The sequence below is a fragment of the Coccinella septempunctata genome, chromosome 1 (assembly GCF_907165205.1).
Source record: "Coccinella septempunctata chromosome 1, icCocSept1.1, whole genome shotgun sequence".
NCBI classification, from domain to species: domain Eukaryota; kingdom Metazoa; phylum Arthropoda; class Insecta; order Coleoptera; family Coccinellidae; genus Coccinella; species Coccinella septempunctata.
Window position 1 is genome coordinate 42,140,025 of NC_058189.1, and position 25,900 is coordinate 42,165,924.

Here is a 25,900-nt window from a genome sequence, read left to right on the forward strand (position 1 = left end):
GAAAATCCTTTTACGCATGAACTAAAAGTAGCCAACTAAAATGTACCTACGTGAATTGAAATATTGAACGAAAAATATTAGAAATAATGCAATCTCCAAAAATTTTGGCAGACAACTAAGTATACAGAATAGTTGATAAAAGACAAATTCTATGATTGAAACGCATACATCAAAGCTAGATTAGTAGTACTAGATTTTTTAGTTAATTGGGATAAAAATTCCTAGAAGAAAAACTTAATGAAAATTGCTAGAAGATTTTCATAGAAAAATGACCCCAAGCTTTTGAGTCTACCTTTTCGCAATAAGTGAATGTGATTGAAAACACTGCCAAAAATAACCGACAATCTAGTTCGAAATAGAGTGGAGGATACTTACAATATGACATTGCGAAATTGTCTAAATATTATAGAAATACATATATCATAACATCAAAATATAAAATCATAAAATTCTATGGAGTTTTATCTATAGATAACAGTCCAATATAATACATAGGTACATGAAAAGTTATCGAAACACTTTGTTTAGAGGAATTCTCATTATGAAAGTATATGGACTATAATGAAGAATTAAAAATGTTTTAATTAAAATAAATAAATAAATAAAATTAAATCAAAAAACAAACTGAAAATGAAATCAATTCCTTTAGTATTATCTTCTTCAAATTAACGCAAAATTTCATGTGTAGGGATCCAAAGATTAATTTTCTGTTCTTACAGAAATTTTTCGAAAAGAAAATTCAAAACCGTGTTGTAACTTTGTTACGGATAGTATTTAATGTTCAATTCTATTTTCATTTTATTCTCCAATAAGTTGAAGAACTTTAATGCTTCAATATAATATTTTACAACACAGGGCATTATTGTTCGATTCTACTATATGTATTATAATCATAAGAAAAATTTAGTCTGTGTACATACATATTTTTTTATTTTATCAACGATTATCAATCTACAAAAATTGATTTATTTGTAATATATTACCAATTTTTTTCAATACACTGTTGACTGATATGTAATAATTTTAAGAACAGCTAATATCAGTCTAAAAAATACAAGCACAAATAGCTTTATGCATAAAATGAAAAAAAATTATTTTTTAATAATCATGTATTTATTTTTTTATTTATTAATTTTTTTCAGATATCAAAACTGGAGAAACTATTAATGTTAATTTATGCTTATATTTCTCCAGTTTTTTGTTAAGTCAATCAATATGAAATGAAAAAACAATTCCGAAAAAGGATGATCTGCTGAACGGAATGAAAAATATTCAGAAAAAATTTGTTACCAAATTTTCGGTTATGCTTAGTTTATTCATCAACTCATGAAATGAATAATAATAATTTATAACTAGAAAGATTTTATCCGTTAAGAAATATATACGGTAGAGCATTGTATTACTGGAAAAATGATTTTGAAGATATTGGGATTCATTTTTCATATAAACAGTGTCTCAATAAACCAAGGATGGTAATGTTGACAAGGAATAGAAAAAATGAATTAAACATAAGGATGCATTCGAAAATTTAAAAATAAAATCTGTCATAAATTGTTATCATACTTCAAATGGGTTTATGCTCCTATTTATAGGGCACGCTAAGGAATTGTCAAAATCGTTGGATGCCGTTGATAAACGTAGGGCAGGCACTTTTAGTACTTGTTCACAACGAACGAAAGCCTTAGATTCCCTTCACACCATAGGGTTTTCACCGTCGTGTGTTTACCCGATGTCCCAAGTTACATTGATATAATGGGATCTTTCACACGTGTTCCGTTTCAGTTTCGTACCGGAAAACAACCGGTGCTCGATGTGCCCACCGTACGGATAAAACCCGATGAATAATTTTTCATCCGGTTGTTTTCCAGTAAAACCCTTGGTTGAAAGGAGTCTAACTCTTTATTATTATTAAGCTGTTAATTTCATGATTCAACGTGAACTCAAAATTGAACTATCTTCTTTGGGATATTACCCAGACAGAGAGGTTGTCTCTGGATATTACTACTATATTGCACTTATTACCAAAGGCGCATGCGAAGGAAGAGAAACGAACGATTTTGACAACTCGTTGTGATGCCAATTCAAAAGGGTTCGTTGTTTGGATTGACAGAAAATCGCAAACCTAACCGAAGGTTACCGGTAAGGTAATTGTGTAAGGAAAATACTACTCGTAATTTTGTGGATTACTTTTCGGTAATTCTGAAATGTTTCTTAAATCCAATAAATTATTTAACCAACTGTATTCAGATGACTAATGCTCTACTGTTGCTCCATGAATTCTCAGAATATGGAGTTTCTCTGTTATGTCTTGAGGAATATTTTTTTTGTGTAAGAATTGTATGTTTGTTCAGGAGTGTTTGTTCAGTATATTCACTATGTTGTTACAACAATTCAGGACTATAGGTCGGAATACACCTTATATTTGAAACGAAAAGGAATTAGTATATAGAGGTATACGTAATTCATCAAAAGCATTGAAAATTAAGACTCGAGTTTATTTTTTCTCTCAATGTTGATATTGATTCAAAAAACTTGAGAAAACTTATTATTTACCTTTTTGAGTGGTTTATATGAAATCTTCATCTGTCTTCAACTTTCAATGTTTAAAATATATTTTCGAAATGCTACCCTGAATGGTAAAAATGAAAACATATTTGAATATGAGGAACCATTGACCCAAAAATGACTAAGAGCTGCTAAAATATAGTTATATGTACCTTGGAGAAGTTTGTCGATAGGTTTTGTCTGAAGGTTTAGTGGATGTTTAAATTTCGAATTTACAGTCAATTCATCAAATGCTTTATAGAAGTGTGCGTGCATGAATGTTTTTCTTTCTGAAATCGTGATGGCTAAGTGCTTAACTGTGGGTAAACATAATACACTTATGTTTCTCTCAAGATTGATGTATGTACCGATGTATGATGCACGTTTAGATGTTAGTTTTTTTTTATATTGTATGCATAACGATAATACGAGTAGTGTATGTTAAGAGTGTGTCCAAAAAATATCAGAAAGAAAAAAAAATTACATATTGTGTTATAATTCAAAAAAAGAATGAAAAGTTACAAAAATGTTGAAAATAAATTTAATTATGTTGAATCTGTGTATTCATCCGAGTAAACGACCCGAATCTAATCTTATCTCCTTGCCTTTCGTGTACAAATGTTTGTTGAGGTCAGTGTTGCTTGTTCCATTGTGTGTTCCGTCAAGTCAAAATGTTAGGTTTCCGTGAATTGTTTAGAAAACAACATTCACTAATAGCAATGGTTCATGTTGATGCGTTACCAGGTAATGAGTGGCTCAGTAATTTATTGTGACGAAAAAATACATTTTATAGAATAGGGAAGGCCGGGGCTAGTTGATTTATTTCAATAATTTTCAACAGTTTTTTTCTCTTCAGGGAAACTAATTCTAATTCTGATTTACTTGGTATATTCTTATGATGGAGAGAAACTAGGTTAACAACTGATGGTCACTCCGAATTGTTATTATACTCATGAATATTTCGTTTAGATATACGGGGTGATTCATCGTGATGGCCTCTTGGGACGTTTATGGAGATGTAATCATAATTTTGCGCTGAAAATTTCCATGTTGGGATTTTTGACAATGAACTTTCTCTCTAGAATATTTTCAGACCTCTGCATTTCCGATTGTCCTACTATACTTGTACTAAGGAAACAGCCTATATACTCTTTGACTCGTACAAATATTTGAACAGTAGATTCTTGTGGTCAAAAGTAACACTTTTTTTTACACCTTTTTTTCCCAATCAGCTCGGTTTAAAAAATACAGGCTGTTGGAAAACCATAAAAAAATTATTTTTAGTTTTATCTCACAAACGGTTTTATTGAATTAAATGAATGTCGGAATATAGTTTTTCATTTATTTGATGAATCCTTTTCGAACACAAAATAATCCCCACTTTGTCCAGTTTTCTCCAGTATCACCATTACGTACCATAAAAATACCAAAAATTCAAAGAATCCCACTCTTGAAACTAAGTTATTGGACGCTAACTAATGAATATTTTGAACGTTGTGTAAAATAAAAGTATTATATTTTTCATATTTTCTCGTATAACGAGCCGTTTCCGAGTATAATTTATTGATATTTAAATTTCTGCTGAGGATTTTTTTTAGGAATATCATTAAAAATCAGGAAAATCACCCTATTCAATTTTTTAATTGTGTAGTATTATTACCGACACTGTTTGTTTTTTTATTTCAGTGGATTCTACCTGAAAAAATAGGGTAGTTACTTGAATAAACTCTATATATACCTAAAATGCTGCTGAGAAGGTTTTTTCCTGGAAAATCCATTACCCTTCTCAATTTTTAATTATGTACATGTGTGTAGTATTATTACCGACAATGTTTGTTGTTTTTACCGAAAATATACAGGCTGTTATTCATGAAAATATTTCCGAAAGACAAATCGAATTAATCATAAAACACAACCTTTATAAATCTTCTAGATAATCAAGAGCCATTCGTGGGGTATGGAATGTTTTTCTATAGTCTATGTATGCAGCGTAAAGATTCCTTTGCAATGCAATAATGCATGAATATTTTATTATTATCAACATATATACCAATGACAATTTGAAAAAACACCCGGTAATCCATATACTGGATACAAAATTTTATTGTAGATTTAAGAAAAAAAAATTTGAACCATGTATATATGTATATATAGTTTTCATTCAATAGAGGGTCCGCCTGCTCTTATAAACAGATTTTTCTTTTTTCCATGATGAAGGAACTCCACGATATAATACCTGTATGGAAAGAATTGTGGAGAAAGCTTGTAAAGAGACGGAAATCTATCTTCAGAATGATGTTGTGAGTTATAATTGAGTATACAAAATCAAAATTAATTTTTTTAGAACTAACATTTAACATATTATTAAAAGAGTGTGACACTTCAAAGATACCCATCCATTTGAATAGAATGTATACAATCGGTATAGTAATGAAATATTACCAATATAATAATCTGAACAAATATTCAGATACATTGAAAATGAGATCTGCTGGTTCTGATGTCTTAAAAAAAATCTAAAAAAAGCTTGCATACTGTTGTTAAAATGCATATTTGCATATTACAGTATTCGGAGTTCTTATAATTGATGTTTACTTTTACTGTATAAAATAGTAGAAAGTGGGTATGCCATTTTTTTATGAATATATATATTTTTTCATTTCAAGATACATTTCAAGCTTCCAAAATGATATGGACCTCTTATGTGTATATTATATATTGCATATTTATCTTATTTCCGTTTCAGGATGGAATTCTCATTGAGAATATGCATGACGTACCTTACATTAAACATGAAAAATTTCAACCAGAAACGGTAGCATGTTTAAGTAGAGTTTGTGCGGAAATCAAGAGAATCATTCCGGCTACATTACCTTGTGGCTTACAAGTGAGTTATCAAAATAAGGGGTTTTCCCTTAGACTTTTCCTTTGTCTGAGGGTTTTCCATTTATATAAAGGTTTCATTTCGCGAATATTCCGTGAAAAACAGGTTTTTAAACAGAAGAATAATTTATTGAAGTAAAATTAAAGCTTCTAATGGTATAATCTAAAATTTTAGATAAGCGTCCAATATTTACCCCTACGAAACTAAAGTATTAAATTGAATTAAAATTAAAAAGTTGTAATGGTATACTCTAAAATATTGGTCCAATATATTCACCCCTTAGAAGTGTAACAACCAGACACCCTCTGTACAAATACGGACACCTTTGAAATTGGAGTGATTGTGGCCTCAATATTATACATGATGATGTCCAGTGTAGAAAGGCCAATATGGGGCCAAACTTTACGTTCTTTACGTCCTTAGTATACAAGGTGATTCATAGGTAAATGGCCGAAAGCTAAGGGTAAGATAGAGCTAGGACACGGAGGTGAGTCATAAAAATCTCTAGAGATTGTCATATGACCCTTCAAATATTAGAACAAAAATAAATTTCATGCAGTGTGTATTTCCCTAATAGCACAAAGTAGTCCTATGGACATCCATAGGACGTCCTCTTCGGACATTACGGACATCCATGGGACGTCCATTTCTGGTACAATGGACGTTTTATGGACATCCGAGGGACATACAAATGTCACAACCTTGAACCGAATTCGGACGTCCATCGCGGACGTCCAATGGATATCCCGTTGGGACCATCATTAGCTATCTCAACGGTACAAAAATTTATCACGACGTTGGCTATCCTATCTATTAGAATTTTAATGTCCTAGAACCCAATGTCTTACACTCAGATGCAGATGGTATTTTCTGTGTTGTTCTCATTTCCATCCTTTCTTACTAGAAAGTTTTTACACATGGCCCGGATTCGAACTCGCGAGTACGTGGGGACATCGCATTACTGAGTCTTCGCTGCAACCGTCCTAGCTACCGAGACTATACGATATACCTACTTGTAGGAACATATTCATTATATTGTTAACTGATTTATGGAATAGTAGTCGATTAATACAGAAATACTATATAATAAAAACTAAAGTCTTGAAACTCAAACATAGATTATTTTATAATAGTAATTACTCAAGTATTTAGTCTTCGTTCATCATAACGTTATACATAACCCAGGTGACCATATCTCATAACAGTTATGAAGCAGAAATGTATCCCGCGCTCCTTGTTTTATAACAGATATATCACACTAAGAGTACAAATACAGAACGCTTATGTAGCAGCTATGCTCCTATGTCCGCCTCAAACAAGGAACACATCTCCTTTCTGAAAGGAGCATAAATAGTTCAAACATGGATCATACAAATATTTGTTTCATGGAAGATCTATATATATTACCTTCATGTGCTATGTTTATTATGTTTCATTTGTTATTGAAAACGCTTTCAACAAAAAGATGAAAAATTATGGAAATTAATATAAACTATTGCAATAATATTGAACTCGAATTTTGATTTTTCAAATAGTGTGTGTGTCTCGCATCAGTTCGGTGAGGTATGTGAACGAATGCACTCATGTTCAAAAACAATATATTTTCATAAATTTCAGATTACAAAAATTAGAGCACACGTTAATAGAACTAGAAAGAACAAATTACATCATTCAAACTGCTGGATTCATGATTGTTGTTCTCCAAGATTGATTAGGACATGTCTTTCTGGTCTTTGCACTTTCCTGCATTCCATAAAAAGAATAATCAACAGTTCATTAATCTTTTGGCTTAGGTCAAAAAGTTTTTAGAAGAATTGTGTCCATGCGTTGTGAGAATCAAAAGAATACTATATGCATATTTCATATCTTTCTGAAGAAAATTTTTGATATAGGTATATGAATCGTTCATTTATTTCTACATATGAGGTATATGCAACACGTGAGGAAATAACCTATATCGAAATTTACACCAAACAGGACATTATTTATTCAAATATGGTTTTTATATGCTGGATATAACAAAAACATAGTCTATTATGTTTTATAGGACTGCTATGAAATATGAGAAGTAATTTATTGACCTACAGTTCGATATCCATCGCACTTTCTTTACAGTAATTCCTCATTTCACTGGAAAATCACTATGGCACACAAATAACTTATCAAACGTACAATATCTGCACTTCACTTTCAGTAATCCACTATTCAACTGACAAAACGTCTAAATGATAATAAAAATACATATCGAAACGACAGCAGTATCAATAGCATTTCTCACAATACTCCATATTTGTTTACGTTTTACAGCGCCCTCGACGGTAGTTAAAACGCTTATGGTGTCATGCTCTGTTCATGATCTCAAAATGATACATGGCAAGTAAATAACAATGTTACAAATATGTTACGTGGATATCATGGAGCGGGAACATGAAATTTACAAAATGCGGATGTAATTTGGATACGGCACAGGTACATCCCAAATATCGTATCAGACACGTAATGGTTACAGAAAAATAACACATAACAAAGTTCCCCATTTGATCTCCCAAGAAAACATAACAGATATGTTACTGGTCACCTGGGAATATAATATTCATAAGATATTCATATACTAAAAAGCGGAAAAATGGAGTTTAGTGAAAAATAATATTAAATTTTGGTGTTCATTGATATACATGTATGTATTATTTGGTCCATATTACGTCCATTACGGACTCTTAGTGAATATCCGGTGAGGACATTCAAAAGATGTCCCTACCGGATATCCAATAGGTGTCCGTCATGGACGTTATACGGACCATGTAATATATACATGTTATTTGGTCCATATTACGTCCATTACGGACTCTTAGTGAATATCCAGTGAGGACATTCAAAAGATGTCCCTACCGGATATCCAATAGGTGTCCGTCATGGACGTTATACGGACCATGTAATATATACATGTTATTTGGTCCATATTACGTCCATTACGGACTCTTAGTGAATATCCAGTGAGGACATTCAAAAGATGTCCCTACCGGATATCCAATAGGTGTCCGTCCTGGACGTTATACGGACCATGTAATATATATGTATAAGTTATATGGTCCGTACTATGTTCATCACGGACACCTAATGGATATCCAGTAAGGACATATTTTTGACATTGCCTGTATTAAGTCGGTCAGGGACTATTTTGGAACTATATGATACGGACATATGTCATATAGTCCGTATTATGTCCATCACGGTCATCCAATGGATATCCGATACGGACATTGTACATAAATTGGACTAACAATGGATATCCATCTTGGACGTCCTAAAACTGTCCGGAAACGGACATCCAAAGGACATACAAATCAAGTCCATGGACGTTCCGACGTTAAATGGACATGAATTCTACCCCTGGACGTTGTGTGCTATTAGGGTTATTAATTTAACTAATTTAATTGATTTTTTTTTAATAAACGTGAAAAAGTATGGAAGCAAAGCTTTTATATCTAATAAATAAATGTTATATACAGGGAGTTTCATGAGTCGTTGGCCATAGCCCAATGGTGCATGCAAGGTCATCTAGGCCTTTCAAAAAACTTGCTTATTTTGTATCCTAAGGCAATTAGTTTCGGAGATACGGGGTGATTCATGAATATTGACCAATATTTGCGATAGCCATAACTCTGGAATGCAAGGTCCGATTTCAATCAAATTTTATGGGTTTGTTCATTTCAGAAAGCTGTTCCAAACGGTTCATGAAATATCAATATTTTGAGGGCAGTACTCATCAGAATACCATGATTTTTCACTCAAGCCCCAAAATCTATATTTTTTACATCCCTTACAAAAATTTCGTTATTGCCATGAAAAACAACATTATTTATTCTAAGGAATTCAATTTTCTATTTGCAGGGCACACTTGTCACAAGGGAATAGGAACCGGACGAATTCATATTTTATGTCATTTTTTTGAAATGCGGTCCTGTTTTAATTCCTTCGGTAATAATATTTATTGTCCTTTGCCGAGATCCTGAATTATTTTAAATTCTGTTCATTTCTTCCTCATTTTAGACCCTCAGCACATACTGAGTGTTCGTAAAAAAGTGTTTTGAAGTATGCAAAGTCGAACTGTGAATTCTTTTGAAATTACATATTGAATTTAAATATAAATGATGTGAACCCTCTTAGAAATTCTAATCCGTTAGTGTATTTGCTTCATTACATAACTATTATATTAAAATTTATTTTTTCGAAAAACCTTAATCTTTTGTATCATCCTTTTATAAAACAACAATGAATAAGGAACCGGACTATGTCATTTATTCGAAATGCGGTCCTGTTTTTATTCCTTTGGCGATATTATTATTCATTGACTTCGGTCGAGATTTTAAATTTTTTTAAATTCTGTTCAACTCTTTTTCATTTTAAACCCTTAGGTGCCACTGAGTGTGCGTGAAAAAGTGACTGACACTTCTGACTTCACGGTAGCATTTGCGGCAGAGGATAGAAGAAGCCTTCTACTCTGTAATCTGTGAAGAAGCCTGGTGCAGAAGTTAAACAAAATACCGATATGATAAGAAGGGCAATATAATATGATTTAAAGCGCTAAGAAATGCGTCGAGATGGAAGAACTCTATTTCGAACATCTCTTTATGATAGTACATTTTCACTGTTAAGAATAAATTTCAATACCTATGTGTGATATGAAGCAAATACATTTACGGATTACATTTTCCAAGATGGTTCTCATCATTTGTATCTAAATTCAATATGTAATTTCAAAAGAATTCACAGCTCGAGTTTGCATACTTTTAAACACTTTTTTACGAACACTCAGTATGTGCTGAGGGTTTCAAATGAAGAAGAATTGAAATTTAAAATATTTCAGAATCCCGTAAAGGACAATAATATTATCACCGAAGGAATAAAAACAGAACCGCATTTCGAAAAAATGACATAAAATATACGAATTCGTCCGATTCCTATTCCCTTGTGATGCAGAGTAAAAATTGAATTTCTTAGAATAAATTATGTAGTTTTTCATGGCAATAACGAAATTTTTGTAAAACACCATCAAAATAAAAAGGTAAGAAGAATTGAAGAAATTCGATGCTGATATACTTATATATGATCTAGAATATTCGAAAAAATGTGTAGGTAGAATTATGTATCCACTCTTTTGGGATATGCTTTCAATTTTTGGTTTTGGTCTTTTTTATTCTAGAGAAAAAATTCTACAATTTGAAAGACAGAAAAATCTATATATACAAATATTTTTCAGTTGTCCAAATTTGGCCTCAACGGGGGTAAGGACGTAGCAGAGACAACACGCAAAATAATCTAACTCATAATGAGCCATGAATCAGGAATTTCCCTGAATAGGTCGGGTAGGAATTAATAATAAAAATGGATTAGAAGCAATGGCGAATATTGTTGAGCTTAATCATGGTGAGTTTTCATGTTGTATTGGTCGAAAATGTTGACATTTTTGAATGTAAGTAAGTTACTTAAATTGAATACATATTTTGCATGTTGACATATATTTAATTAATTTAAACACATATAAGATGATATTCTATATGAAATTCAATAATTTATTTTATACAAATAATGAAATAATAATAATAATAATGAAATAATAATAATAATTCTATTATCCAGGATCTGTTAAGGATGAATCCTATTACAAGAAGTGCCACTGATGTGGAAATGAATCGTGTAATGAATTGGCTTCGCAATGCCGGTGACAGAGCAGGGGGCAGATTGAAAAGAGCGGAGGAAAAAGAAGCAGGCAATAATGAGCAGTGAATAAATATATACTTTTTTTTTCTTCAAGTAAGCTAGTCGTTTTTATGTGTTCTTTCAACCTACAAAGTATTTATATATGTATAATATTATATGAGCGTTATATTTAAGTTGTTTGAATATATGAAGGTTCTTTGCAATTGGCTGTATAAATTGTCTTGCCCTAATCACAATAGAAGTGTTGCAAGGTTTCAAAAAATATTTGAAGAAAAAATAGATCTCCTTCAACATGAGAAATGATTCCGAGATTTTATAAGAAACATTCAAAGATCAGAAATTATTGATCAAATAATTCATATTTAATTTTTTTTGGATTTGCCAATTTCTACCAACGATTCTCAAATTTTCAGGGGCACCTTAGCATATTTACTTGGCATTTCTTTCTAACTCTAGTACGAATTCAATTTTAGCAACGTTAAGTTGGTATTGAGTGTCTCCTAAAAGCTGATGAGACAGAAATCGTACATGAGTAGTAAGAAATGTCACGTAAATATGCTTAGGTGTCCCTTAAAATTTAGAGATTGTTGGTGAGAACGAGCATTAGTATTGCAGGTAAGTATATATTATACCGACGTTGTACCGATCAATTGGAACAGCGTATTCCCAGCATTGTCTAGACGTTAAGCCGACGTGGTGCCGATCAATTGTAAAAGCATTCTCCCAATATTTTGTAGAAGCTGAACCGACGTCGTAACGATTAATTTGAGGAGCGTATTTGAAGCATAGTCTAGACGCTAAACCGATGTGTTTTTGCACAGTCGAATCGTCACCGGATCTGCGGTGTGCAGACTCTGCAACATGTCGGCTCATAGTCCGTCGGGCGGCTGTCGGCCGATGTGACACTATTTGCAGTATACCGACTCTAACATCGCAGCACTAACCCAACGTTGGGCCGAGTTAAAAATGTTTGCTGGGAAGGGATGTAAAAAATATAGATTTTGGGGCTTGTATGAAAAATCATGATATTTTGAGTACTGCCCTGAAAAGATTGATATTTCATGTGCCGTTTGAAAGAGCATTCTGAAGTGAACAATCCTATAAAATTTGATGAAAATCGGACCTTGCAGTCCAGAGTTATGGCTATCGCAAATTTAGGCCAATATTCATGAATCACCCCGTATCCCCGAAACTTATAGCCTTATGATACAAAACAGGCAAGTTTTCTGAAAGGCCTAGATGACCTACATTCAGCATTAGGCTATAGCCAACAACTCATGAAACACCCTGTATAACACTGAAAACGATATCGTTTTCAGTGCTAAAATTATGACAAATTAATCCAATAAAAATAAGTTCATTCCTTGTGTTTCAAGTTTGTGACCCAATATAAGGGCCTGATGAGAGGCTGAAGATTCAATTAAATCAGAAAAATTAAATACCGAATAAAATGGTGTTTTATAAATTTTGGTTACTCTATGTTGTCTGAAAATTCAGATTTGACTAGGTTCATTGAGTATTGAAATCGCATGTGGAAGTACGAGAAATCTTTATGTTATAGCTCAGCAAATATACCTGTTAGAAATAATTATAGTACGCCACTGGATTGCTATTAAAAAAGTGTCTGAATAATGTTTTCATTTCAACATCCTAGCTTAAACAGAAACGAAGATAATGACCAAAGTTGAAATTTTAATTTTGACCTATAACTCGAAAACAAAAGAAGATAGAGTAATGCCGTTGATGGCATTATTAGTTTCTCGAAAAAAGACGACCGCAAAATGCCATGCATCTTCCTCTATCTCGTTGGGTTGAAGAAGTTGTAATTCAGGTATCACCAATTTTGCCCACCTTGTACATTGTAATGTGAGGACACAGGATCTACAAACAATTTTATTTTTCGAATAAACCTAGCATTTCTGAAAATTTGAAGGGTGTCTCATTTTTTCACCACTTTTTGTCTGTCTCACTGTTACACCACTTGACCTTACATAGTTGCTGTAATACAGTATATCAGCGGATAAACAGAGTATACTTCCCAGTAAAGATTATAATAGTTAGCTATACTCTTTGCTTCCCAGCCTAGAATATGATGTTGTCTCTAAGACGTCTTCATTAGGTTTGACAGTTTGAACATTCAGTATTGGCTTGAAATTTGGTAGGGAAACGGGAAACGAAGTATGAGTAGAATTAAAAATAAAATCTCAAAAAGAATTGCTTCTTAGAAAATATTCGACAGATGGCACTGAAATTATGCGCCAAGTTCAGTGACTATATGGGTGTGTTCATAAACTTACTCCGAGAGTAGAGTATGAGTATGGTCATGCTCAGAGAGCTTACTCTGAGGAACTAAAAGTACGTTTGTGAACGCTTCGAGTAATCAGAGCTTACTCAGAGCTTGCTCTGAGTAAGTTTGTGAACGCAACCTATATATACTAATATAGTCACTGTAGCGCCAAGCTTCAAAAGGTTATTTTAGAGCCAAATACCAGTTTTCAACTCAATCGGATCTGTTTCGGCAATATTGGGAAAATAATATTTCTCTTCGGGGAACCAAAAAGCACAGAACACGGATGTACATGAATACAATATATACCAATAAGTGATCGATCGACAAGTTCAGTACAGATGGGTGCGATCGCTAGCGTTATGAATTTGAACAAGGAAGCTTCCGACACTTCACATTCTTCTTCATAGACAAACTTCTTCTTCTTTATCATAATGCAGAGTACCTACGATTCAAGCGTTCTACGGGCTGAGCTTTAAAAGTAAAATTAAGAAATATATATGCTCTTGGTTTTTCTGAAAAATGTAGAGTATCAATAAGGTACATATATTTTAGGTTTTGGCGGGAGGAAATAAAGAGGCTCTTGCCATTGCCAAAGCTTGTTCACTAAACTTCATCAGAGCAGAAGGATTTGTATTTGGTCATATCGCTGACGAAGGATATATTGACGCAGACGCAGGAGAAATTATGAGATATAGAAAATATATCGAGGCTGATAACGTAAAAGTCTTCACTGATATTAAGAAAAAGCATAGGTAAGTCTGATACTTGAGTTTTGCAAGATTTTACCAGAAACAAGAATGCTGTAAATTTGATATTCAAAGAATTCAATCCCCATTCAAACGCCTATTTATTATAGTATAAGAGGATGTATTGAAAAATTATAAGCCTATATCTATGAACTATCAAAATATTCTCATTCCCATCATCCCCTTTATTGTATACATTTAAAAAGCAAAAAACAATAATTTTCATCTTGCTCTTCGTTGATAGCAAAGTTGTCTCATTTGAAGGTAGAAATGATATAATTCAAACCTTAAATCACGAGGTTTCGCATAATTATATGCGATTAATTTGTGCGCAGGGGTGAAACAAAAGCCGCGTTCGTGAAAGTTTTCCGCGTCTCCCTGGCGATTCATAAAAAAACTGCAGTTTCAGTACATTTTTGAACACTAAACTTCTTGGAAATCTTGGAGAACTGGATCGAGTGTATTCATTTTATCGATTGCTGCTTTATGTCAGAGACAAGAGTATGCTTTATGTTCCTGGTTTCTGGGTCATAGAAATTTATCCATGATAGTTTCAAATACCTGTAATCTTCATATACAGTATTATTATTCTGCTTAGAAGCTTGTGCGATTCTGGAGAATCAGAGTTATGTTCTGTGAAGGTTTTTTCCTTATGTCACCTTAGTTACAGCACTATCAATTTCTTATTCTCACCATTGAACGGTGGCTTTGACTACCTTTCAGAACGACAACCAAACTGATCTAAATAGTTCTTATACTATTCTCTATCAGTTTCTGAGGAGACCATCAACCACTATCATTGATCTAACAACCTACTTAGCAGCATTTGCGGTCATATCCAAAGGATCAGGAGCCAGCTCAACCAAGATTACGTTTCACAGGCAAGCAAGCTCTGGGAATTTGCCCTTTATGTTTGTTCGATTCACAGAGCGTGAAAATTTCATCTGATGCTGACTCGCCCATTCGATGCAAGAGATATTTGTACGGATAGTGGTCTCATCAGAAGTACCACAATACACTCAAACAGCTGAAACTCTGTTCGTGTCAGCCGGATGGATAAGCTAAACTTTATGGAGGACGGCCACGGATATCCTACGAATTTTTTCGTTTATGTGAGTGCTGTAGTTCTTCCGAAATGAGTACATATGTTGTTTTGTTACTCTGTATTGATGTCAGTTGGCTTTTTCTAAGACGCCACAAAAGCGTTTAGGTTCAACACTTTTGAACTTGCATTTTTCTCGAGGCCACATTTCCCCAGCACCAATAAGAGTGTTGCTCTATTGCCTCTAGTCGTTGAGCTCAATGCATGCGTCTCTATAGCGTCTAGCCAGATACTTAATGAATTAATGATATTGCGGCATTCCCAGGTCATCAGAGTGTTCTGGGTGTTGTGTTCTAAAGCTGTTGATTCGCTGTCTGTTATTGCGATGTTGTTACTTATATCCCTTTAATGTTTCTTTTAAAACACCCTTGAGCGCTCACATGGTGTATGGTGGTCCATGCCGATTGGAGACTGGAGTAGAAACTTTAACTTTTAATATTAATTAACTCTGCATTCTTTACTTTCAGTTCACACTCAATAACTGCAGACGTATCACTTGTGGAAACTGCGAACGCAGCTCATTTCTTTCTATCCGATGGAGTAATTTTAACAGGAACCTCTACAGGATCCCCGGCGGACGCAAGTGACCTAGCAGAGTTAAGAAATCACTGTAACTTGCCTATATTGATAGGTTCTGGTGTGACAGCAGACAACTTGAAAAGATATAAATCAGCCAATGCGTTTATTGTAGGATCTTATTTCAAAAGGGGTGGCGTATGGTGTAATGATTTGGATGAGAACCGAATTAAAAGGTTTATGGATGAATATTCGAAATTGTGAATAATTTAGGGAATAAACTCTTCAGACTTTTTTTGTTATAATTATCACGTTATCGATTTGAAGGAATGATGGGTGAGCAATGAGCTTTGCGGGTAGTGACGCCAGTGCCCTGCCCTGAGCTACGCCCATGGTAAAAAGATTTGTGAGGCTTCAGATTTTCCTGATAATGATATGATATGTAGTTTCATCATTTAAATTTGTAGTACTTCAAAATTCTATCTGATATTTAATGTTATCTTCAACGAATAAATCAACGAAACATGAAAAGAAAAAAGGGTAACGACGATCATCTGTGGTTATTTTGCCCCCACGAGGACTCTGACCATAGAGTATGAGAAAAACAGTTACTGTTTTTGTTTATGAATGAGTGATTTGATTTGAATTTTACTTTTCAATTTCAAGGTTAACGGATTTTTGTCTTACTAAATTTGAATACAAAATACAACAGGTATTTGCTCATTTTTCGAATACAGTTGGTACTCGTACGGTCAAACGAGTAATTTGATTTTACTTTTTCTTCTCAATTTCAAGGTTAACGGATTTTTCTGTTAGTAAATTTGAGTACAACAGGTATTTGCTCATTTTTCTAATATAGTTGTTAGTATATTAGTATTTGCTGTTGCTACTATATTATTATTTGTTTTTAGTTTGTATAACCATGAACGAGGAAAGAAGTAATAATCCTCAACCAAATACACCAAAACTCAAAATTACTGGAAATGGAAACCCATTCTCTTCTCCTATGCTCACACCAAAAGCAAATATTGAATTTAGCAAAGAGTTGAAGCAGGTACTTCATGAAAGGAATGTACTCACAACACGTACTAAAAAAAAAGTGTTTGATGTGTTGGATGAAATAGAAGTCAGTCACAAAGTCGAAGGAGCTATAAGGAAGAGAGAAAATGCAGTATTCGAAATTATTGTCAGTGAGAAGAGTTATGTACAACAGTTGTCCACGATTATCAATTTCTTCATGAAGCCTGCCAAGGAAAAACAACTACTTAGTGTCGGGGATTATGAAATACTATTTGGAAATATTCACACAATCTATAGTGTTAATGAGGCTTTACTTAGGGAATTACACAAAGGTTCAATGCATATAGCTAAAGCATTTCTACAAATTGCACCTTATTTCAAAATGTATTCATCATATGCAATAGGATTCAAGAAAACATTGGATTTTCTTCAGGTATGATTTCATAATCAATTGCCAACATGAATTTTATAATTCATGCTTCAATATTTAGAGTATCCTTACAAAAAGACATAGCAATAGGAAGGTGCTCGGGAATGTGTATTTGAAAATGTTCTGTATTGAACTATTCAATAAAATTGATTCATTCGGTTTGAATTCAATTACTTTCTCATTCTGGATCAAACCATTTCATTTCTCTAATATTTAAAAACACAGATGTAATGGAATTGAAACTCGCTATTATCAAACTGCTGATACAAAGACTTCCAGTAGTATCTAGTCTAAGTATTTTCAAAATTACTGATATTTTGGACCATTCGCAGATATTTTTTGTATGTCATATATGGGGTTTTTTTTCAAATGTTCGTTTCACAAAGAAATCGTGATGTAGCCAGATCCTATACAGAAGCAGTAATTTGGAAAGGTATCCTTGATGAAAAACTCGACTTTTCTGTAGTAAATTTCTTCATTTTAGAATATGCTCAAATAGGTAGATTTCTTTTATTTGGATTACTCTATGGTCATCTCTTGTCAATTTTTGTGGTTGAGTTGTGGTTGGAACGTGGTTGTTATACTCCATTCACTTTTATTTTAGCACTCGGTTGGCCATGGAAATTTGACACATTTCACTCTGTAAAGTACTAATACCTCAATTACACTCAGCCACTGCCACTGCCACTCGCGCTGCCGGAAATATTTCCCGAAATACTTCTGCGGCAGTATCGAAGGCAGTGAGTATTTACACTCTGCTCCATCATTTCTCTCGCGGCCAAGTTTCGGCAATGACGGATGAAGAGATAATTGCAGCCATATAGGTTGAAAAACATCATCTGCTCCTGATCCAGACTTAATGGACTGGATTTTTCTCCTCAGAAGTGGTCGGAATGTGGCCATAAGTGATTTTTTTTTCGCCTTCAATTCCTCAATTGGAATATCCCCCATATTCCGACTGATCCTTTTCCAGGCGTCGTGAACCTTATGTTTGATTTTATGGGCTTTGTCGCTTTTATCCCATATCACCCTTTCACCTTCTATGAGTTCTAATAGCATAATTATTTTTTCATTGTTCTACTCTGTCGTGGACATTTTTCCCAATAATATTGATTTGATATATTATATTGATTATTTTCGAAACCCTTCGCCGCTTACGTTGAGAGCAGCAACTCGGTTGAATGTAAACACGTACTGCCGCTCGCACTGCCGGTCCTTTGACTTCCGCACGAAAAACCGCCAATTTAGGGAGCGTAGGGCAGCGCGAGTGGCAGCGGCAGGAGCAGGAGAAGTGTAGTGATTACATTCTCATGCTGCCCACTTCCCTGCTCACTTCCCTGCTCTTTGCGGCTGAGTGTAATCGAGGTATAATATGTGGGGTTATGAAGCTTGTCAAAACATTTTTGGGTTTTAAATCAACACTATGTTGCCCGTTTTACTTAAAAGTTTCTGTTATTACATATTTTATCACAATGTCTAATCTCTTCAGAAAATATGTGACAAACATTATTGAAGTTCATACAAACTGATTGAAGGCATACCAAATTCAGTTATTTGCATGGAAAATAGAAGAGATCAGTATAATATCATAATATGCATTAGCTTGAGGAGAGTTAATGTTCGTTATCTTCTTTGGCTAAAGTTTGAATACGTTACATCAGTTGTAGATTTCAAAAATATTAACCCGAAGATGAAATGCATATGATGCAGGATGCAGTGGTTGGGAATGGGTATATCCCGAAGGAATCAACAGATATGTAATTTCAAAAATCATCTTGCATCAAAAAGTAAAAGGAATTAAAGGAAGTTTAAAGTCGAGATGAACTTCGCCTTTGAACAAAAATTTCACATGAATAAACAATTAACAGGACAACTGGCGCGTATTTGTGGCTGTTCATCTTAATACATTGATATAATAATAATAATTAGGTATTTATTGGTACCTTAATAAGACATTTACAATGTTCAGGACAAGTCAAATGAAAAATAGAAAAATAAATTTTCGAAAATCCTATAGTAAACTTTTCGCATTAATTCACTCAAACATAAAATTCTCAAATGCCACCACTTTTTTGGGTGCCCCAATAGAAGGAAATTCTTTGTCATTCTCTTCATTCACAATCATTCTGATTGTGAAAATATTCAGCTGAAAGTCGTTTAGATTCAGATGAAACGTTATATAAATTCTCTCACATTGAATATGTTCGCTACCGTCTGACGTATTGTGGATTTTAGAATGTCAGGGTTGAATGAGCGGACCTGAATTCTAAGTAGCACTTCCTGAAACCCTGTCTCTTTTTTCAATCACTTTCGGCATTTTCGTAATAAAAATTGATATTAGTTGTGGCAACGGCGTTATGACATTGACGACATTTTATGAGTGCCAACCTTACTCCGTTCTGGTAACAAAAACTTGAGAAAATTATTTCATGGCCAACCGACTGCTAAAATAAATGTGAACGGAGTATATGTAACAATCACACAGCATGTACTGAGTTAGGCCTGAAATGTGCATTTCTGAAACATTTGGACCAGAAATGATTAAACTTGGTATTAACTTGCCTCATGGTGAATCAGAAGAGGTTTCTATCTTTATACAGGGTCTAAATGAATAGTTGCGAGAACATGTAAGGGGTGATTCTTTGTCAAAAAATAGTGTCAGTTTTTCTCATAAAATTTTCATTGTATGGGAGCGAGAACACAATAAAAAAATGTTGTTGGTGTTCCCCTATAATGGGCCTGTTCCGATATTGCTGGTTTTACTGGCCCGCAATCGAATAACAATAGAACTCGAACGACTGGGCCAATAGGCATCGTCTCTGAAATACTGACAGTACTGTTCAGGAATATCGGAACAGACGGAATGTCGGCATGAAATCACGCGCCTACTAGGTAAATTTGAGTTTGCAGATAATTCCAGCCTATAAGACTCACCCTATCTACCTTTTCATAAATTACTCTCAAAAACTGTTATTATTATTATTTGAACCGGGGTCGTTGTGGTTCTAGCCTTTCGGGAACTGCGACCATGTAGATCTTTTGTTCTTTACCCTACTAATTCATAGGAACCCTAGGAGGTTGTCAATGGTGTTGATAAAACTGACAACATCCTTAGGGGCCTTAGTCGTTACCTTGTGAGTACCCAGGACCGGTTTCCCCATATGAGTGATTCTTAGGTCCGCCAGCTCTGGAAACTTGCATACCATGTATTCCGCTGTTTCTGTGTTTCTGCAGAGGGTTAATCTGTTGTTCAACTCCCATTGTTGGACCGCTGCCTTGTATTGGTATTTTCCAAGCCCACAGAAAGGCTCAGATCCAGCAGGTATTAACCTTGATGCTCTTTTTGCAAGTTCATCGGCTTTCTCGTTTCCTTCAACACCACAGTGCCCTGGTACCCATAGTAGAGTCACTTTGTTGTCTTTGGCAGTTGCTTTATGGTATTACGGCATGTCAGCTGAGATCTCTGGAAGTGTGATTCCAGGGACCTCAGCGTGGTCTGGCTATCCGTGGTGATATAGATATGCGCACCTTTGAGGTTCATTTTAGGACACTCCTGAGCGCATACGTAAACAGCTAGTTTCTCGGTCTGTAAAATAGAGGGTTCACTTCCCAGGGCTTTGGATATCCTTAGTTTAGGTCCATTTACGCCAATGCCGGTGCTCCTTTCTGATTTTGATCCATCAGTAAACCACGTAGATGACTTTTTGTCCAAACGATTTACGAAACTTATTGCACTAGGATGGTCAGCTATGTCCGTTTCAAAGGGCGTTTCGAAATCGAAAATAGTTGGCATACCATTCGATGGTTTTGCCAAAAACTGATACTTTTAGCAAGAAATGAGAATAGACCTTATTTGTTCGAAATAAATCGTGCTGATTAATGTAACGCAAGATTTTTCAGAAAAATTTCAAAATCAAGTAGAATTCCATATGGATCTTGGAATGTGTTCAATCATATTTTAAGATTTTTCTCAAAAATCTTGCGTTTCATAAAAGAATTGCAAGAAGCAAGAAAGTTTTTCGATTCAATGGGCTTTCCAATTTTCATAATTTTATACAATCAATTGAAATCTTAAATTCAATTTATTCCCTTTCAGAAAGCCAGACAGAAAAATCCTGATTTCTATAATTTTATGGAGAAGCAAGAAACCCGCCCAGAAGTTCAAAATAAATTGTCTGCCCTTTTGATTGCGCCAATTCAAAGAATTCCCAGATATAAACTACTTCTGCAACAGCTTCATGAACTCACTTCACCTTCAGATCCTGACTACGCAAGCATTTCAGATTCTCTTTTCAAAGTAGAAGAAGCTGCAAAACACATTAACAAAGTTGTTGAAGATCAGGAAAATATGCAAAGATTGTTGGAAGTACAAAGATGTATAAAGAATAATCAACCATCTATAATAACACCAGGTAGAGCCCTATTGAAAGAGGGGATATTATTGCAGTTTGACGGTAAAGTGGGACCCAGTGAAAAATTTTATGTAATTTTATTGAGCGACCTTATTTTATTCTGTAAAATGAAATGCAGTACTCTGAAACCAAACTCTTTGAAGTGCAAAAAAATATTTCCCCTAAACAAATGTGTGGTAATCGAGAACCCCGAGAAAGGTTGCTTTCAAATACATTGCGAGGGAGATGATTTCATTTTATATGATAGAGTACTGTCAGTAACTAAAGATTGGGTTAGTGCAACAAAAGATGCTATTGATAAATGTATAGAAAAGAGAAAAACATTACGTAAGGAGAGTTCATCAAGAAAACCAGTTAAAAGGAGGGAGTTCAATGAGTATAACGATGTAGGATTGAGTCCAGGAGTTCCGCTGAAAAGAAGAAGACAGACAATTGAAGTGAGTATCAATTAAATGTGTATGAAGTTGGCCCAGTACCTTTCGATTTTCAAAAAATTTTTTGTGCCTAATGGTCCTAGGTTTGTGCTGCTTTGTGTAGTTGGCATTTTATTTTTATTTTATGCGGTTCTCAATATATTCCACATTCCACAAATGTAACAAATGTTCCAGCCCTGCACTTTTAGAAAATTTTTGATTGCTCAAATAGATTGTGCTATACATCTATACTGAGATCGCATTTTTGCGAAGGTCCCTCTAATTTTCTGGAAACCGAAAATGGAGAGAATAGTAAACCCTTTACTTCAGTTTTTCTTCGCCAAAATGAAGCGGTGTTACTTTGTGCTTTGTGACATGAATATTTTCAGGAAAATTCGCCGGTTTTCCAGAAATTCGCGAAATAGAAGAAAGTTGATGCAGCAGTTTCGTTGTTAATTAATGAAAAAAAAAAATGCAAAAAAATTGTGCTACACGAGCGCTAATTTGTATCATTGCAATTTTCACGAAAATTCCGAACAATAAAGAAGTTGGGCAAGGTTTTTTCGTCGAAAATTGTTTAATATAGTTGTGGTATGTTTGTGCTATTCAGATCTTAAGAAAGAAATTTCAACTTTCCTTTCAAATGATGAAAATTGAAAAAAATCAGTGAATTATTTGAAAATCATTTCATATGGCAACAGGCTTGGGATTCAGAACATTGAGGAATTACCAGTTTGTGTTTCATCAAATTTTTCAAAAAGTTAATGTTTTTTACAGCAACCGGGCCATAAACAAATCCAACTTTCACGGTACCGGGCTGCTGACTGGAAGTGTTACCAACTTCACGCTGCTGTATTTACCAAACGGCTAAAGACAGCGCATTCAAAATTTGGCAGACGTTAGTCTATTATGTTGTGTCCAAAACCACAAAAGGACATTTGTCGGTGCCGCAATAGAAGAGATATATAAAAATAAATTCAAACGTATGTAAGAGTGTGACCATCACACGTTACAATGTTACTGGTAGTATCACAAAACACCATGGTGTGACCATGAAAGAATAGCAACATCTCCGGAATCCGGAAATGATCCAGAAAGTGAGATGCCGAATTCAACGAAATCCACTGCAAAGTGCAGCAAAAATGGCCGTAACCTTGAAAATTTCGTGTGAAAGACTTGCCCACATATTGAAAACTTAGCTTGGATTGCATTCTCTCAAAATACAAAAAGTGCAATGTCTTAAGCTGCATCCACATTATCCGCTGTCTGCCGAGCGGCTTTGCCAATTGGCAAAATCTCATCGGCAAAGCCAACGAGAGAAGACGCAACCACATTAACATTGGTGTACACAGTCTAAGCTGCAACTGGAGCTGCTCGAGGCCACTGAGGCCAGCAGTTGGCGCATCCTCACGATACATTTCCATTGGCTTCCTTTGATGGAGACCGACAGTTCAGCGATTTTTCAGCGGCACACAGCGGCATGGTGGAATAAACCAACGGTGCATCCACATATGCAACGGCTTTGCCGATTGGCCTTGCCAATTGGCACACAGCGGCATAATGTGGATGCAGCTTTACACCGGCGCAGAAAAAAACGCGGCTCGAAAGATCGAAGCAGTTGAATAGCTTGCTCGAAATCCATGTATCGATTGAAAGAGAGTTTGTAGTTCCGGAAAGAAAGTTTACGCCATGAACGCAATCGAATTCCTCAATCTCACATTCGAGCAGCGTGCGATGCGTTCATCGGCAGAACTAAAGACGTCATCTGAGCCAAGGATAGACATATCGAACAATGACATCGTTTTCTTAAACTTTAATATGTTTCCAATATTTTCATCAATTTTCAAATGAAAATATTTAAAATCGATCAGATAACAGCTCTTTTAATTGGTAACACTTCGAGTCAGTAGCCTTGTAGTTTGGTAAGGGGGTTACCTTTCACTGTGACCTTAAAATCGCCTCCTATCAGAGCTGTTCTCAGAACTGTGCGAATTCCATTACAAAGAACTGATCTCGAGTTATAACTGGTGTAACCAACAAAATTGGAACTAGTTGATTTATCACGAAAAATGATGTATCATTCAATTCCTCTTTGCACCTCTAATTACTATACAGTGTGGCACAAAAAAATATACCTTATTTCTAATAGATTTAGAAAAGTCTATTTATATTTTCTGATGAACACCTTGAACTTCAATTCATAGATTCAGAATAATTCTCTGGATAACCATAAATCCGTGAATTTACGAGCAAAAGGTATTCTCTGCTCAAACGAGCTTTTTGGTCAATTTGGTGGAAATTTTTCCATTGAAAATATTTTAGGTAAACTGTTTTACAATGGTTAATCGGTGTTCCTTTTTCAGGAAGAAATTAAAACTGAAAGAAATATAATATCACCAAGAAGATCATACAGAAGAAGTGCAACACCTCATCTTCCAAGAAAAACTGAACAAACTTTCATCACCCAAACTCAGACTATTCCACCTGTGCAGCCAGAATCATCGACAGAAATAAAAAACACCAATGGCACTTTATATCATAGTACACCTCGTACTGATTTATTCGTCTTTGGACAAGACAATCCAAATACTAGCTTTACATTTAAGCTAACAAACATGATAAGTAATTTAGGATCATCGGTATTCAATATGTTCAAATTTCGAAGGAACTGAATGGTTAGTTGTTTTTATTTGGCATATTTTCTTGAAACTGATTTTAAACATCAGGAAATTAAAAAATTCCTGCTCAAGAACGAGTTGATTCTTTCGTTCGTTCTTCCCATAAAAATAATACTTCAGAAACTAATCTTCTCTTTGATTCGAAAAAAAATTCCTTTCATTTTCAATAAGTTCAATGTTGGCGAAGATTGAGTTTTTATAGACTCTCTCCCATTTGACGAAATTATAGTGATATTTTCATAATATGCAATTAAAAAATTATTGATTTTTAGGGTTCCCAAGATGAAGGAACAATCTCCTGATGGAATGATACTTGCTGTGAATGCTTTCATTATTATTTGTATATATTCCGAATTTTTTTGGAGTAGAATTTTAATCACAGATCTAAAGGATAAATGACTGATGCATTCTACGTCCTGTATTATATTTTAAAATGTTTCCAAAATAAATTTTTTCACATTGAACTTCTCTGGTTTTTGTATAACTAATGAGTCAATAAGTTCACTTTATCTAGGTTGGTTTGACCTTTCAGCCCAGCTAATTCGCAAGTATGGAATCTAGAGTACGATTTTTAAGAATTCAATTAAAACGTTTTGTGATGAGATTTGTTAAATTTGTGCTAAACGATGCTATCCGCGTCAAATCACCAAGTGAAATGTGAGTACTATAATAGCAACCAACTTACGGAATATAAATTTTTTTTTTCAAATTTAACGAAAAAGAATACGTCATCTAAATCAAATTTGAATTTTGTAACGTTCGAATCCCCTCAATACGCCCCTGGCGCCGCTCGAAAACATCGCGAAATTCGCGATAGCTCTCGGCGCTGCAAGAATATTCTCGAACAGGGGCGTATCGATATAAAAGGCACCAGGATTGCTGCCCAGCAATTGGAAACGTGGAGGACAAGATTAAAAACGTGGAAGACAGGGTTGGCAAGGTGGAAGAAAGATTATTTATAGGTGATATAGAAGAAGAAATGCAATGGAAGTTTGAAGAACTAATCCATTTGGTGCACATACCTATGCCAAGGGTTTGGCCGAGGAGTGTGGTGGATTTGCCTATAAAGGCAGATTTTCCCCCTGTGATGGACTCATAATAATTGTGATTGTTCAAACGAAAATATTGAAATTCCTAAGAGTCC

At 34.5% G+C, this 25,900-nt stretch overlaps 1 protein-coding gene across 6 annotated transcripts; it reads left to right on the plus strand.

Annotated features, from left to right (window-relative positions):
* The first annotated feature begins 78 nt into the window (after window positions 1-78).
* Window positions 79-25,220, plus strand: LOC123316232 (uncharacterized protein F13E9.13, mitochondrial). Of its 6 annotated transcripts, none has more exons than XM_044902215.1 (6): window positions 79-3,288; window positions 4,762-4,844; window positions 5,291-5,431; window positions 13,992-14,191; window positions 15,755-16,039; window positions 16,715-16,762. In XM_044902215.1, the coding sequence occupies exons 1-6, from the start codon at window positions 3,216-3,218 to the stop codon at window positions 16,743-16,745; spliced, it is 813 nt and encodes a 270-aa protein (XP_044758150.1). In that variant the 5' UTR covers window positions 79-3,215; the 3' UTR covers window positions 16,746-16,762. The 6 variants fall into 6 exon arrangements, with proteins under 6 accessions (XP_044758150.1, XP_044758158.1, XP_044758117.1 ...); XM_044902201.1 differs by lacking the exons at window positions 79-3,288; window positions 4,762-4,844; window positions 5,291-5,431; window positions 13,992-14,191; window positions 15,755-16,039 and adding exons at window positions 16,218-16,515; window positions 16,599-16,637; window positions 21,350-22,102; window positions 24,442-24,753; window positions 25,029-25,220 and having other exon boundaries at window positions 16,715-17,256; XM_044902223.1 differs by lacking the exon at window positions 4,762-4,844.
* The last annotated feature ends 680 nt before the right edge of the window (window positions 25,221-25,900 follow it).

What these genes read in the sequence shown, in the direction of transcription:
- LOC123316232 (XM_044902182.1), top strand. Translation starts at nt 16,012, where the DNA reads ATGATTTGGATGAGAACCGAATTAAAAG. An exon ending in AAACATTGGATTTTCTTCAG is followed by an intron (nt 17,257 to 21,349) that starts GTATGATTTCAT and finishes ATTCCCTTTCAG; the next exon opens with AAAGCCAGACAGAAAAATCC. An exon ending in GAAGAAGACAGACAATTGAA is followed by an intron (nt 22,103 to 24,441) that starts GTGAGTATCAAT and finishes TTCCTTTTTCAG; the next exon opens with GAAGAAATTAAAACTGAAAG.